The 15,612-nt window shown below is 32.4% G+C and overlaps 1 protein-coding gene across 2 annotated transcripts in view; it reads left to right on the forward strand.

Annotated features, from left to right (window-relative positions):
• The window catches only part of RADIL (Rap associating with DIL domain), a 1,364,147-nt gene that overhangs the window by 1,254,093 nt on the left and 94,442 nt on the right, over window positions 1-15,612 (forward strand). For both annotated transcript variants that reach the window (XM_044089491.1, XM_044089492.1), the window contains exon 12: window positions 13,021-13,444. In XM_044089491.1, coding sequence (XP_043945426.1) covers window positions 13,021-13,444 — 424 coding nt within the window. The remainder of the gene's footprint in view (window positions 1-13,020; window positions 13,445-15,612) is intronic.

Genomic DNA, 15,612 nt, shown 5'->3' on the forward strand with positions numbered 1-15,612 from the left:
AAATGAAATTTGGTTAGCTTATAAGAGAATTGACATGGAATTAGAAGGTATGTGTAATGAAGCAACTATTGATGGAAGTACTTTAACTTATCTAAGGGTGGAAAAACCAATAATTTATGGTATCCCTAAGGTACATAAGAACATGATAGATCCACCACTGAGACCTATCATCTCAGCAGATGGCTCTAAAACACTACCCTTAGCTAAATTTATAGATGGTAAAACTAAATATATTTGGGTTAATAAATCAGCTATTTTAAAAGATTCATGGGACCTTTTAAGGGTAGTTGAGTCAAAAATGTATACTGAAGATTTATTATTTGTGACAATTAACATAGCTGATTTATTCTCATCTATCCCCTGTTTTGAAGGTATGAAAATGTTTGAGGAAGAAGTGTTTTTGGATAAAATATTAACACACAAAGACAAAGTAGCGTGCATAGGCTTAATGGATATGGTACTTAAAAACAATTTTTTATTGTTTAATGGAGAGTTTTTTCAACAAACCCAAGGTGTTGCCATGGGGGCAGCCTGTGCACCTACATTTGCCAATATTGTATTGGCTAATTGGGAAGAAATGTATGTGCTTAATTCTAGTTCCCACTCTTGTTGGAGCCTATACAAGAGGTTTCTGCACAACATAGTTATTTTTTGGATAGGGGGGAATGAAAAATTGAAAGAATTTATATAGTACATTAATGAAACTACTGATTTCCTTAGATTCACGTATAATGTTTCTGAAAATAATTTACAATTTTTAGATATAGAAATATATAAAAGTGAAGGTACATTTGCATCTAAAGTATATAGGAAATCAACCTATTGTAATTCCTATCTACACTACAACAGTGCACACCCAACACATTGTAAGAAAAATATAACAAAAGGTCAGTTTGTGACGGGGTCACGAATGACAAGTAAATGTGAAGATTTTTAAAGTAGAATGTGGCCTATTGGAAGGAATGTATTTGGATAGGGGATATGATAGTGAACTTGTTGCCAATATTAGATTAGAAATAGAGAAAGGTAGAATAGATAAATTTAAACCAATCTTAGGTATCAAAGAAATTAATGAGAATCAAAAGGTAGGAAAGAAAAACTCTAACTCAAATGAAGAATAATGACATGACCTATATTAGAATACAATGCCTTAAATCAGAATATTAGCTCAGTTTTCTATAAAGAATGGGAAAATTTTAAGGCATTTACTGATTTAGAAGAATTACCTAGAAACACCCCTAAGGTGGTGTATAAAAATTCTAATAATATAAAGGAATGCTTAGAATATAAGAGGAATGAAGATAGTGGAAATGACTCTAATAAATGAGGTACATTGAAATGTGGGAAGTGTAGTCAATGTGAGTATATAGTTAATGAAGAAAATATATATATTGAAAGTAGAGGTAGATGGATTAAGAGTAAAGGACTTTATAATTGTGATACCAAGGGTTTAGGATATCTTGCCACCTGTGTTAAATGTGGGTCCTTTTATATAGGTAAAACAGAGAGAACCCTAAAAAGAAGAATTTATGAACATACCTATGATATAATAAAAAAGAAAGAAACTAATGCTTTGTATAAGCATTCAAAGGAATGTGAAGAAAGTAAATTCTCTTTTTTGTAGTAGAACATATAAAAAGTAATATTAGGGGGGACCATGGGAGGACACCATAGGATATAAAGAATTATGGTGGCAAGTGACACTTGAAGCAAATAAATCCCCAGGATTAAATGAACATGTATCAGGGATGTACCTTACCCAACACCTGCAGCAATTAGGACGACCCCAAAAGTATCTCACCAAGAGGATCAAGGGTCTCAAACAGATGCCATATGCTGCTCGGTTAAAAAAACTCCAGCTCTACTCAGTTGCATACCGCCTACCTCGAGGCGATCTATGCCTGACATACAAAGCTATGTCAAATCCAGAATTAATGGACATGCTCCACCTCAGTAAATCTAAATCCCTTAGAGCCACTCGCTCGAGGGACTTGAACCTCAGCACAGAAATAAATAGAACTTGCTGGAGGGACAGCTTCATAACCCAGAGGCTCCCTTCACTCTGGAATAGAATTCCAGTTCATGTGAGATAGAGCACCTCACTGAATCTCTTCAAGAAGAATCTCAATAGGTGGATGGGGGATCGTAGGTTTGTCCCAGGGATTACTCCTGTGTCACTATTAGACAGAGGCACAGTAAACTAAACCTTAAAAAGGGCACAGTATACTCAAATCAAGGGGTGGCGTAAGCCATACAGAATCGGGCTAGGCTTATAATTGCCCCAGGGCAGATAGCCTAGTATGAACCTATGAACCTATTACTACCCCTATTGAAATTAAAGGCAGCTAAAATGTAAATTTAAGTGCAATATAGTATTTTATCAATAGGTGGTGCTGTTGTATTAGTAAATATGTACTTTTTATGTGAAGCTTCTCTCTCTCTCTCTCTCTCTCTCTCTCTATATATATATATATAAATATATATAGATAGATATATATAGATATATATATAGATATATAGAAAAAGAGAGACATGAATTTAGCCCCTTTAATAATTTTATTAAATTGTAGATGGTAATTTATGAATTTTAGTAGATATAAGTTAAAAGTTTTTTTTTTTAATATGAATTGAATGAGAGTTTATTTAGTAAGAATTAAAAGGAATTTTAAATGTTTTACTTATAGAAATAACTAATAGCAATTTTAATATTAATGAGCCCATAAGATGCAAGTTGATTTGTGTATTTGAATTTATTTAATAATTTTGATTGGATTATGTTAATGCAAGATGTATATAAGGGATTTGTTGAATGTAAGATGTTATCTGATGAAGTCCAGTGGATGGGACGAAAACGCGTATGAAATTGAAAGTGCGTTAATAAACAATCATTTAATTATTGTTTTTTTTGGCTCTTGGTGCAATCAAAGTGTTTTACGGAGACCTTCTTTTTTTTTTAAAAACAAGTTTATTGTTTTTAACACACAAAATAAATATCATAACAATTTTATACAAGCAATTAAAATAGAAATAGTTATAACATTCAATAAAATAACCAAAGTATTTACAAAGACATCCACTACAAATCAAATCAATTGATTAAACTTTAATGTCATGCTATTGAGACTAAGATTTTTTTTAACAGGTTTTGTAAAGTATCCCATATAATATAATAAGATGTTTTTCTAGTAGTTCTTGATTTTATTGTCATCAATTCCATATGACACACTTCAGTCATAACATTTTTAAATTCATTAAATGAAGGAGGGTATCTGAAATACAATTTCTGGTTATTATTTTTCTAGCCACTGCTAGAATAGACCATAATAAGGGAAGTTTAACTTTTTAACACTTTTAGGAACAGGTGTGTTAAATAATATAAGTGATTTAGAAACAATGAAATTATCTGTGAAAAGGGCCTGCAAAAAATCATTGATTAACTTCCAATATTCCTTCAATTTTATACAGTCATAAAACATATGTGCCCAATCAGCATTTATTTCTACATTACATCTTTTACATAAGTTGTCTTTATTATTTATTTTATTCATCATTAAAGGTGTATAGAATGATCTATGTAAAAATTTCCAAGTAAAAAGTCTCTAATTAATGGAAGAAGTAGTTTTATAAGCAGATTCCAATATATATTGTTTATCTTGTTGTTTTGGTGATTCACCATTAATGGAAATGAAATAATTCCAATAGGTATCTGAACTGTAATGAGTTTCTTCTCTGATAATTTTATGTATGTATGAGAGCTTACCTTTATCAGAAACCCTATGTTGTAAATTTAATATCAAGTAATCAATCAGTATTGGAACAGATTCTTTAACTGTTAAAGACATTAAATCAATTTTATTAATAAGATGTTGTCTAAAAGTCTGAATTTCTAACCAACATGTTTCTCTCAAATCAAATTCTTGCTTTAAGAAGTCTAAATTTTTTACTTTATTATCAGACAGCAACTGATACCAATACTAGTTTAGATCATTCTCTGTGACTAAAAGAGTTCTTTCAGAGGTGGTTGACAAAAGCATACCTTGTGTATACATTATAGGGAATAGAATAAAATTCCATTCCTTATACTTAGGATGCATGAATATAAAATTACGATAACTGATAATAATGTTTAATGGGTAACTAACTACATATTTCGGTGTAATGGATGAAGTACAAAATTCTTTTAGTAACCATAACATGGGGTTATTTACAATAATATTTTTATGTATTAAAGAGATTTTCATGAAGTGAATGCTAATTAGTTCCCAGTAATCTTTCCATCTTGCAACATATGACTGATCTATTAACAAAGTAATAACTTTTATAATAGAAGAGATAGTATATAAATTAAAGTCTGGAAATGAAATGCCTCCTTGAGACCAGCTATTAGTATGTTTCTTTAATGCAATCCTAGGTCTATTAGGTGCCCATAAGAAATTTAACATTAGTGAATTCAATTTCTTAATAATTATTTTTGTAGGTGGGAGTATTATTGATTGTATTAAGTATAATATCTTAGGGAATACTATCATTTTAATAATTGTGAGTCTCTCTTCCATGGTAAAAAACATATTGTTCCAGCTATTGAAAAGATTTTGTATATTAAGAAGACAGGTACTATAATTATTATGTATAATAGATTTGATATCTTTAGTTAATATTATACCTAAGTAAGTTATCTGACCTGAGTTGGGTATATATTTGTTAAAATCATTAATGAGGACATTTTTTCGTGTGTATATTGGTAATATTTTAGTCTTTTCTTCATTGAATATTAAACCAGAGATATTTTTAAAATCCATCATTTTATCAAATAAGGATTGCATAGAAGAGTTAGATCCAGCTGATGTAATTAGAACATCATCTGCAAAAAGTTGAATTTTAGATATTGTATTTTCATCTATATCAAATCCTTCTATATCAGTACTGTTTCTGATCAAATTAGCCCAAGGCTCCATTACTAAAGTAAATAATAGTGGAGAGAGTGGACACCCTTGTTTTGTACCTTTTAAAATGGGTATTTTTTGTGAGACATATGTTCCTATCTTAATGTAAGCCAATGCTCCTTTATATAGATGTTCAATTAGATTTACAAATGCATCTGAGAAGTTTTTGCACTTCAGTAAGATAAACAAGTAGTCCCAACTTACTGAATCAAATGCTGAACTTATATTGAGACTAATAAGTGTTAAATCTTTCTTTTTCCTATTTGCAAAATCAATTAACGTTAAAGTTCTCCTTATATTATCAAAAGTATTTCTATTTACAATAAAGCCTGTCTGGTCTATATCTATAATGCCTGGGATGATTGTCTTTAATCTATCAGCAAAAATACTCATAAACATTTTATAGTCAACATTAAGTAATGAAATAGGTCTATATGAAGTGCATCTGGTTGGGTCTTTATTGGGTTTTAAAATTGGTGAAATAAATGTGTATTGCCAAGATGGGGAGTTGTTAACTCATTTTGGGCCAAAATAAAAACCTTATGTATTAATGAGTAAGTACTTTTGGGAAGAATTTTATAGATCTCTGGTATAATACCATCATTACCTGGTGCTTTGTTTGATTTAAGCTTGTTTATTTGTGTAATAACCTCTGTATATGAAATATTTTTATCCATTAGTTTAGTCTGTTGTTTATTAAGTTTTTGTTCATGTTTGTAGTTATAAATTTCTTTATTTTATCTTTAGGCTCCATGTTAATGTTATTATGATTAATTTCGTGAAAGTGATTTCTAAATTCATCTAATATTTCTGGTAAACTAGAAACATTCTTCTTTTTCCTTGGAGAGAAAATTTCTTTGATATGATTTTGTTTATTCAACCTTTTGTTTTATTTTTAAGTCTATGTAAGTATTTGGGACTTATTGAGTAAGACAAAAACTTATATTTCTCTAATGTTATTTTAACTTTATGAGTTAAAATTTCTTTGTATTTCTCATTTAATTTATTTATTTCTTCAATTACTTTTTGTCCATAATATTTTCTTTATTATTATGTTTGTATGAGTCTAATTTGCTTTGAATATCTAGTAATTCCTTGTCCCAAGATTTCCTTTTATTATTATATCATCTGATACTTTGTCCATATAAATATGATTTTAAAGCATCCCAAACATAAACAATGGAGACTTCAGGTGTATTGTTTAAGTCTAAAAATGTTGCACTTCTGAAAGTATATAATCTTTATAGTCTTTTAGTTGAGTTAAGTATGCTGGTATCCTTTTGATCTGAACATTGTAAGTACTTTTTATCATAAACTCAAAGACAATTGAATTATGATCTGATATAGGACACAAAATGATTTTAGAGTTAATTAAGTCTGTAACCATCTGGTTAGAAATAAAGACTCTATCTATTTTTGAATAAGTTTTATATCTGTTAGAAAAAAAAGTGTATGGTAATGATTTTGAATCTATCTGATTATTAATATCATTCAAATGATATAAATTAACAAAATCCTTTAAATGTTTTGCATTAGATGTAATTTTCTTTTTTCCTGTAGTAGTAGTATCTTTTTCATGTAGGATACAATTAAAGTCACCTGCTAAAATAATATCTCCTATAGAAAATGATATGATCTTATTGAGATGGTGTTTCACTGTATTAATGCCAATTCCTGGTATCCAATATACATTGATTAATGTATATGTCTTTCCATTAATCTGTATTGTAACCATACAAAACATTCCTTTATCATCTTTATAAGACTTAATAGTTTTAGGTATGAGTATACTTTTATTCCATAAAATAGCCACTCCTCTTTTTTTCTGAGTGTGTTCTGAACTAACCAAGACTGTATATTTATTAGTGGCTAATTTATCAATATCCTTTTTCAGGAGATGTGTTTCTTGAAGGAATAATAAGTTGGCCTTATGCAAATTAATGTATCTCATTAAACTTGCCCTTTTACATGGGTTATTCAGTCCATTAATGTTTAAAGAAATTCCTTTTAGAGAAATCATTTAGCTTTTATAAACATATAAAACATATAATCAGAATAACAATTAGCAAAATAAATGATATTATACCTCCTCCTTTAGGTGTACCATTAATTATAGCTGTATTTATTGGAAATCTTATGGGATTTTGTATAAGCTTCACTTTTATTTGTAGTGACAATAAGTTTATAAAATGTGTTGTGGATGTCAGAACTATATACAAACAACAATAAACAGGTGAAAATAATATTAGGATTAAACATTGCACCCAGCCTGGAGTTAAGAACTCCAACTCTGAGTAGCACATACCACTCAAGTTATCCCACTATCCTAAGCAGCAGTACCTCAGCTGCCACCATATCAATTCAATACTAACTATTATTAACTAAAGTTAACCTCATTTAATTAGATTATCCAGTAAGACAAAGCTAAACAATTTATAAATCAGCTTCATATAAACAAATAAGAACATTTAGAAACAGCTCATATTACTATGTACATCTATTTTGTAAAATACACTCATAATCAAAATAACATTCTAGTAAACTTGATAATGGGAACTGAGAAGAGAGAGAGAGAGAAAGGAAGAGAGAGAGAAAGAGAAAAAAAAAGGAGCATATCTATATATTAGTTTATTAAAAGTTTGTAAAAATAAGTTCTTATGTTCATTTGGATTCAATAACCTAGACTACAATGGTTCAGACATTACATATATTAGGGTATTCCTACTTTCTGCCAAAGAAATGCAGTTAACAGTTTTAAAAACTTTAAATTACTTGCACCAAAGCTTTCTTCTCATACTTATTATTGCCAGTAAATAAAATATTTATATTCATACATATGTTTACAAGTCATACTGCACAGCAATGATAATTCCTAGTTATACATAAATCATTGTGATGAAAGCCATCTGTATTTTATATATCTGAACTGCAGCTTTAAAATATGTCACATGACAGTTTCTTCTAAAATATAGACATAATGATACTTGTGCTTGTCAGTTAGTTAAGGCAAATGATTTATAACATTATATATGTTTAAATCATAAGTATTTATATACATTAATATGCTGCAGTCATGTAAGCTTTCAAAAATATGTGTATATGTGTTTTACCTTCTATGCCTTCTAAAATATCTCACTTGCTTACTATGGCATACTGAATCATTTAAAATCATTATAACTTTCATATTTTATAAATTACATCTTAAATAAGTAAGTTGTTATAAAGAATAACTCACATTTAGATGTCATAAAGTTAGTTTTTCATCACAAAGTCGCATTTACAGCAGTTCTACTTCCTGGAACAGTGTTCTTCTTGAATCTGCGATGTGTCAGTGTGAAATCAGGGGTCAAAGTTCAAAATGACTGCATTCAGCTTCTCTGCGTGTATTCTGAGTGTTGAAGCTTTTAAAACAACTCGAGGACACTATTCACGAGGTAACCCACATCCCAAATTGTCTCCCTTAACATTCTGGTGGGAATTTTAGTAAATACAAGTGACTGACATTCATTTAGTAATACAAATGAAACTAAACAGTGCAAAACCTTTGTGAAGTATTTTACAAGTCATTACAGTCTCTATAACAGTGAAACCAAGCCTACAGTTATTTAACATATTATATAACTTATTTTATATGCCCCATTTCATTTTCTCATACAAATCTTATTATATACATATATCAGTATTATCAGAAGCATATAACTGTACTTATAAGAGAGAAAGAGAGAGAGAGAAGAAAGAAAAAAAGGAAGCTACAAAGAGTATCTACAAAGAAATATTACTTGCTGTTTGTATTAATAAAGTTAAACATGAAACATATTACTTACAACTATTTTAGTTCTAATTATTTGCAATTATATCATGACATATTATTTGTAATCATGTATAAGCAATAAAGTCATGATATAATATTTAGCAACAGTGTTTAAACAGCATATATAGTTTTAAAGAACTAATAAGTTATTATTTCACTTTTTCCATATTTTACATCATACTTCTCTCCTTGCCCTCCCCCACCCCTCACTAAATGCATAGTTTATAAAGAATGCCATTATTTAAAGCAAGAAGAGAAAGAAAATGTATCAAATTACTAACCTTAGGTCTCTTTATCACAAAGAGAAACAAGTTGATTGATAGCATGTTATTTGTTCCTCAGAGAGTTTGACTATTTATGAAACAAAAACAGTTCTTTGCACACAGAAAAATAACTTTGAATAAATCTTTAAAATATTTGTGGCTTTCTGGAGATGCAGTAACTGTATTTGAAGAGATTAAGAGAGAAGGAAAGAAAGAAAAAAATATATATAGAACGTCATTTGTTTTTTAGTCTTTTTGCTTCTCTGAAGTCTTCCAAGAAGTTCCTGTTGCCATCCTCTTTAACGAAGGACTTGCCCATTCCATATCTTCTATTTTATCTAATATCTTATTTTTTTAATATACAGCAAAGCAGAGTCCAAGTCTTCAAAAATTCTAGGGCCATCAGGTAAAAAGATTTTTAGTTTGGCAGGAAATAAAAGGTAAGTTTTGAACTGTGCTTTCATAAGCTCTCATTAATGGCAAAAAAACTTTTCTTTTAGTTATTACCAAGGAAGAATAGTCATTGTCAAAATGCACAGTTGCCTCATTAATTTTAATAGGTGCTTTAGCCCATGCAGATTTTAATACCATCTCCTTGTCATAAGATGATAAAAATCTTACTATAACTGATCTAGGATACTTTTTGTTAGAGTTAAAATTAGATAAGGACCTATGGGCTCTTTCAATACCAAAAGAAAATGCTTCTGACAAGTCTAAAGTTTTGGGAAGCCAAGTATTTAAAAAGGAAGTAATGTTGTTACCTTCTATATTTTCTGGCAGTCCAAAAATCCTAATATTATTAGCGTCTAGATCTGTTTTCCAGGTCATCAAGTTTGGATTGTAGGTGTGTGTTCTGCTTCAGCAAAAACTCAATGTTAATTTCTTCTTCCTGGATTCTGTTCTCCATATCATTAACAGTCTCTTCTATGCCTGTAATCTGAGCCTTCTGTTGTTGCAAGTCTTGATGTAACAAATACATTTGTTTTGTAGTTTTTTCTATGAAGTTATCAATTTTAGTATCCAGTTTGTCCATTTTGGTTGTTAGTTGCTGAATAGTAGATATCAGAGACTGAAGCTCTTTCTTGATGCTGGAATCCTGACTGTTTGCCTTACTGGAACTCATTTTGAACAGAGGTGATGAAAGAGAAATTTCCAAGATGATTTCTGACAGGAAAATTATTGAAATTTTCTTTCTTTTTAGATATTATTCAAGAAACTGATATTCCAAACGTATTTAGAAAGAAAATTATTTCATTAGTTGATTTTTAAAGTAATTATTTCCTGTCAGTGCAGTTAAGTTGGTGGAGCTGAAGAAATCTGCTGCTATCCTGTGTTCATCCTTGGCCACGCCCCATGGAGACCTTCTTGAGGGAATTTGCATATTTTTTGTGTTACTGGTTTGTGGTGGAGAGTTTTCGCAATTTTTTAAAAGATAAATACTAAAATGGGTTGATATGTGGCCACGGTGGTGCAGCGGTTAGCGTTGTCACCTCACAGCAAGAGGTTTTCAAGTTTAATTCTCGGCTGGAGCGCCTTCTGTGTGGAGTCTGCATGCCCCCCCCCCGTGGTCGGGTGAAGTATAAAGACATGCAGGTAGGTGCGTGCGTGAATGGGTGTGCCTTCTTTGAAGGTTGGGTGTCGTGCTGGCAACTCGGCACCGTAAAAATCCACTGCCAATCATGAGCAGACCGGAGTTCCGATGTGGCGACCCCTAACCGGGAAAAGCCGAAGGACATTACTTACTAAAATGAGTTGATATGAAATAATCGTTGGTTTCTAAGGAAATACTGTCAATAAAATGCAACTTAATTTGACAAAAGTCGTTCACAATAGACATCCAGGTTCAGCTACAGTATTAAAATGGTATATGAAAACATGAAAAAAACACTTATTTTTCCTAGAGAAAAGTGAACACTTCCATGAAGATGTAACCAGCATTACAAGTATATTAAATGTAAACACATGTTGCTCATTAAACATCATGTTTAAAGGAACAAAATGGCAACATTTTTTGCACAAAAAAGTAACCACATGCTCTTTATGCATGCAAATACTTTTTTAATGCAAAAAGCAATGGTCATCTCACACTGTTTTGCTAATAAAAGCACTTAAAAATTGTTTCCTTGCTTCAAAATGTAGAAGACTAAACATACACGGCCATATTTATGGTATTAATTTTAATGGGTGGGCAGGTGGTGCTTAAGCCACTTTGGGTTTCAGCTGTAATTACACTGGATAACGTTGATAAGTAATTGTGTATTGCCAGACTGTTAAATTAACAGTTTACCAATTACATAACTAATACACAGTTACTTACCCATGCTAATCCAACATAATTAAAGCTTGAACCCAAAGTGGAGCAAGCACCTCCTGCCAGTCCGTTAATATTAACGCTGTAAATATGTCCTTGTATGTTTAGTCTGAGTTCCGAAGCAAAGTTTAAATGTATATATTAATTTAAATGCTATAAAATAAACTTTTTGTGTAAAAAGAAAAGTTTGTTCCATGCATTTAAACTTGATCTTTTAATATTTGAAGCAGTCTGCCTGATCAAATGTAAAAGTCCACCTTCAAATTTTTTCCCTTAAAACTACCTTCCTCGATAACTATACTGATCATCAAATCATCCTCCCTTCAAAGATCAAACTGACTTGACTCCAAGTAGACATTCTCTATCTATTCTACCTAGCCTAGCACTTGCTCCTACAGTACTTATTACCTTCGACACTCTTGTCATCATAGATAGTACCCCAAAAAGGCAACCCCCATTTCTAGGTCACCCGGCCCCCCGGAATCTTTTTAAGTTTTTCTACCTTCTCCTAGCATGTCAGAGGATCAGTTGCTAGTGTCCTCTCCTGCTCAACCTGAGATATCTATACCAAATGAGTGCAGCCCCCAAAACTCTCCAGCACAAGTGAGAACTGCTCTCTCTCAAAAAAACAAAACACAGCATCCATGGGACGATGTCCTGTGTGCTGTGCTCTTCCACGTCAAACAGAGAGCTGGGAACCCACAGCTGGGACAGTTGTTTAATCTCAAAGTTCTACCCTCTGACTCCAGGTGTGGTCTCATATGCGACTGTGGGTCCACTTCCACAAGGCGGTCATCTTGAAGACCCTGGAAATTACCGGCCAGCGAGCCATTTGACAAATCAAGACAAGGAGATCCATGGATGACATAATTAAATAAACAGGAATAATTGGAGACTGTGGACTTTGCCCAGTTTGGCTTTGTCAAGGCAGATCATGCCTTTTAAACTTGGTTTGAACTTGGTTGACTTTTTTCAAGCCATTGATGAGGAAAGGCAGTCCATACAGCCTCTAGCTACCAAATAGGTGGCAATCCACTGAGCAAGAAGAAGTTATCAGGGACCTGGGGACCCAGGTTGATATCTGTCATTCAACACCCACACAGCTAGCTAAAGTAGTTAGTAGTTCCTTCTACATTTGCCCACCTTAAGGGTATGAACCTATGATACTTTGCTAAACAGATTTTTTTGACATTTTTTATGGGGTTTCATAGACCACATATATTTATTTCTCTAAGTATATGATCTTGTGTATTCAAACTATACATCCAAGTGGTCATGTAACAATATCCATCTGTAAATGAGTAGAGACAGTTTCCTAACAGCCCATGTTAAGAGACATAGCCGCATGCATAGTGGAGTATATGTTAAGCCCTCTCACACTTCCACCTTTGATGAGAGAAATCAGGTGACCATTGACTTTAGGAATAATATTTTTGTTTTTGCTGAGCTTCTCAACTTTTCCTTTTATATTTAGTATCCTAGCATGGTCATAAACCCACAGGGGGCATCCCATTGCTCTATGAGTCTCTCTTGTTTGCTCGTATCTTTGTCTTTGAAATAATGTATATTTCACCTGATTGTTTTGCCTTTCATCAGACATCTACTTTATGCTTGAACTTAAAAGTTTTTGTGTGCAATTTATTTCCACAGGGCAAAAATTCCTTTATGAACATTTTTAGTATTTTTTTCTAGATATCTCTGGATAAAGCAAAAGTCCAAATGGAGAATCATGCTGCCTTTTCAGGACACAGAAATGCCACTGATCGACCAAAGAACAATCACACTGATATGCAGGTGGATGCTGCAATGGATGGTAGAGCTTCTGTTTCATCTAGCACTAGTGGTTCGACTAAGAACAGTCACCCAAATGAGGAAAAGGTGAAGGGAAAAGTACAGCGTTTACATCACCAGAGCACATTGGGAAGAAATGGCCACCCAAGGCAAAACACACAGGCTGTGGGCACTTCCTGTCTGCTGACACCACCAAACACTCCTTTAAACATTGATATGGGGCACACAGGCACAACGTATAACAATAGCTGCAGAAAAGATCTCACAAATGGGCATAATGATGGGTTCAGCACTAAGAAAAGCAAACGAACTGAGAGTAACCAGGGTAAGTGATTAAATGTGTTCTTAACTGTAGCCTCACTTTAGCTCTTGTGTTATTACTATGACAGCTGAATGCATGTATTCCAGTACAATTCAAATCAGTCTGAATTTTCTCAAGCAGAAATAAAAGGTGAGCTATGCATTTAATTTTGTAGAGCATTGCAATATTGTAGACTGACTTTGAATTCGTCATCCTACCAGAAATAATTTTAAAAGTGTGCTCTGACAATGATGTAACATTTCCATCAGCAGTAACTGTACTTTTGTTTTAATTTTTCCACAAAAAATAATTTGAAGAAGTTTCATTATGAAAAGCACAATAATATTTATGGTAGCTGGACTGCTTATAAAAGAATGCAGGTGATAATATTTTTGGCTTAGCAGTCCCATTGTTGTAATCTCTGCATAGTTAAAAAAGTAATGTGATTCAACCTTTCCCCCACTGCTGAAGATCTTATTTTGATTTATGTAAAAATTTGAGAATAAGCTCTGTAATCATGGACTGTGTCAATTAAAATGTGCCTTTTTTACAATTTATGGGCTAAGTTCACAATTGATAAATCTACGCTGCCTTCTAATAGCTGGCCAGAGCTTGTTTATTTATTTTGTATGCTTATACTGTTATTATATATGTCTCTGAAGCACATCCTCCTGCTGTTCATATAATGATCTTATATTACATGTGCTCAGAGAAGTAGATTAGAACAAATCAACTGTTTTATGAGTAAATATATCATGGATCATTGTTGCCTTTCTAAACATGTGATCTCTTTAATTTTTCATTAACTGCTATCTCATCAACTACTAGTATAGGAGGCAGGTAAAGCTTCTTTGGGTTGTTTCGCAGGAAATTTAAAAATAACATGATAGTTCTTTAAGGAACAGATATCAATGTTCTGGAATGTCTTTACTCAGAGATTAAAATAATAATCCCGCTATGATTCTACTGTTCTGATGTATTATTTCTCTTACTTCATACTCTAGTCATATTACTGGCTTAAATGCTGTGTTAGGTTTAACTGAGCTGAACAAGTCTGTGGGAAGCATATTTGTGTCTCCAAAGTTGGATTATCCATTTCTTTGACTAGAAAAATTAATTTCAAATAACAGAAAGCCTAAATATTTTAGCATAATGTTAGCAGAACTCTATGGAAATGAGTAACCAGAATAAGAAAAGTTATTTTCTTAATTTAGCAAGAGTAAAACATCATGTCAGTTTATATCATTCATTTATTCATTTTCCAATTTATCATATTCAGGGTTGCAGGGAAGCTGAGGCCTATCCTAGCAATTAGTGGCTGTAAGGCAAACAACCAGTCCTGGGTACAGGATGCACAGATACAAAGAAGTACACTGCATACACACATATACGCATGCAAGCACACACACACACACACACACACACACACACACACACACACACACACACACACACACACACACACACACCTGCTGAGAATTTGGAGGCATAGCTTTCAACCTTCCACTTTAAAAGTGTGAAACACTACCTCTCATAATGTGAAACAAATGAGCAAACTGTGAGATACTTACTAGAAACTCGGGTCTACTTCACGTTGTCGTAAGCTGACAATATCGAAAGTAAAGAACATCGTGCAAGTAAACGTAAATCTCCGTAAGGGGAGATTGCCGTTTACCTCAATGTAGTGCAGTCTCGGAGTTGGTATATTTAAGTAGGGGGGTGTGGGGGGTGCAGGAAGGCTTGCCCCCCTGCCTACACCATTTTTTATTTGTTTTTTTTTTATGTTATTCGATGTTTTACTTAATCGATCAATAAAGTTCGACCTTTATTGATTCGATTAGGTAAACTTTCGATAACATGATATAGATGCAGAAACTCTAACTAGGAAGCTCAGAAGATGGATAAAATGTATATCTTTATACTTACAAAAAGTTCTTTTGATGAATGTATATGATTCAGTATTATTTAGCATGGATTAAAAAATTCTAAACACTGAATGTTACAAACCCTTCCAATGCTGAATAATGTGGAACATGGACTTCCTATGAATGAGGAATTTTCTTCATGGGGTATACTTGAGAGATATGTATGGAATATCGCTAGTTCATCTCTCTGCATTGCTTAGAGATCTGGGAACAAACTAGAACATGGTGGCAGAAGTTCATGTGAGATAAGGGGGAATATATAGGCTC

Source organism: Protopterus annectens, chromosome 12.part0 (assembly GCF_019279795.1).
Source record: "Protopterus annectens isolate FY-2018-M chromosome 12.part0, PAN1.0, whole genome shotgun sequence".
Lineage (NCBI taxonomy): Eukaryota > Metazoa > Chordata > Ceratodontiformes > Protopteridae > Protopterus > Protopterus annectens.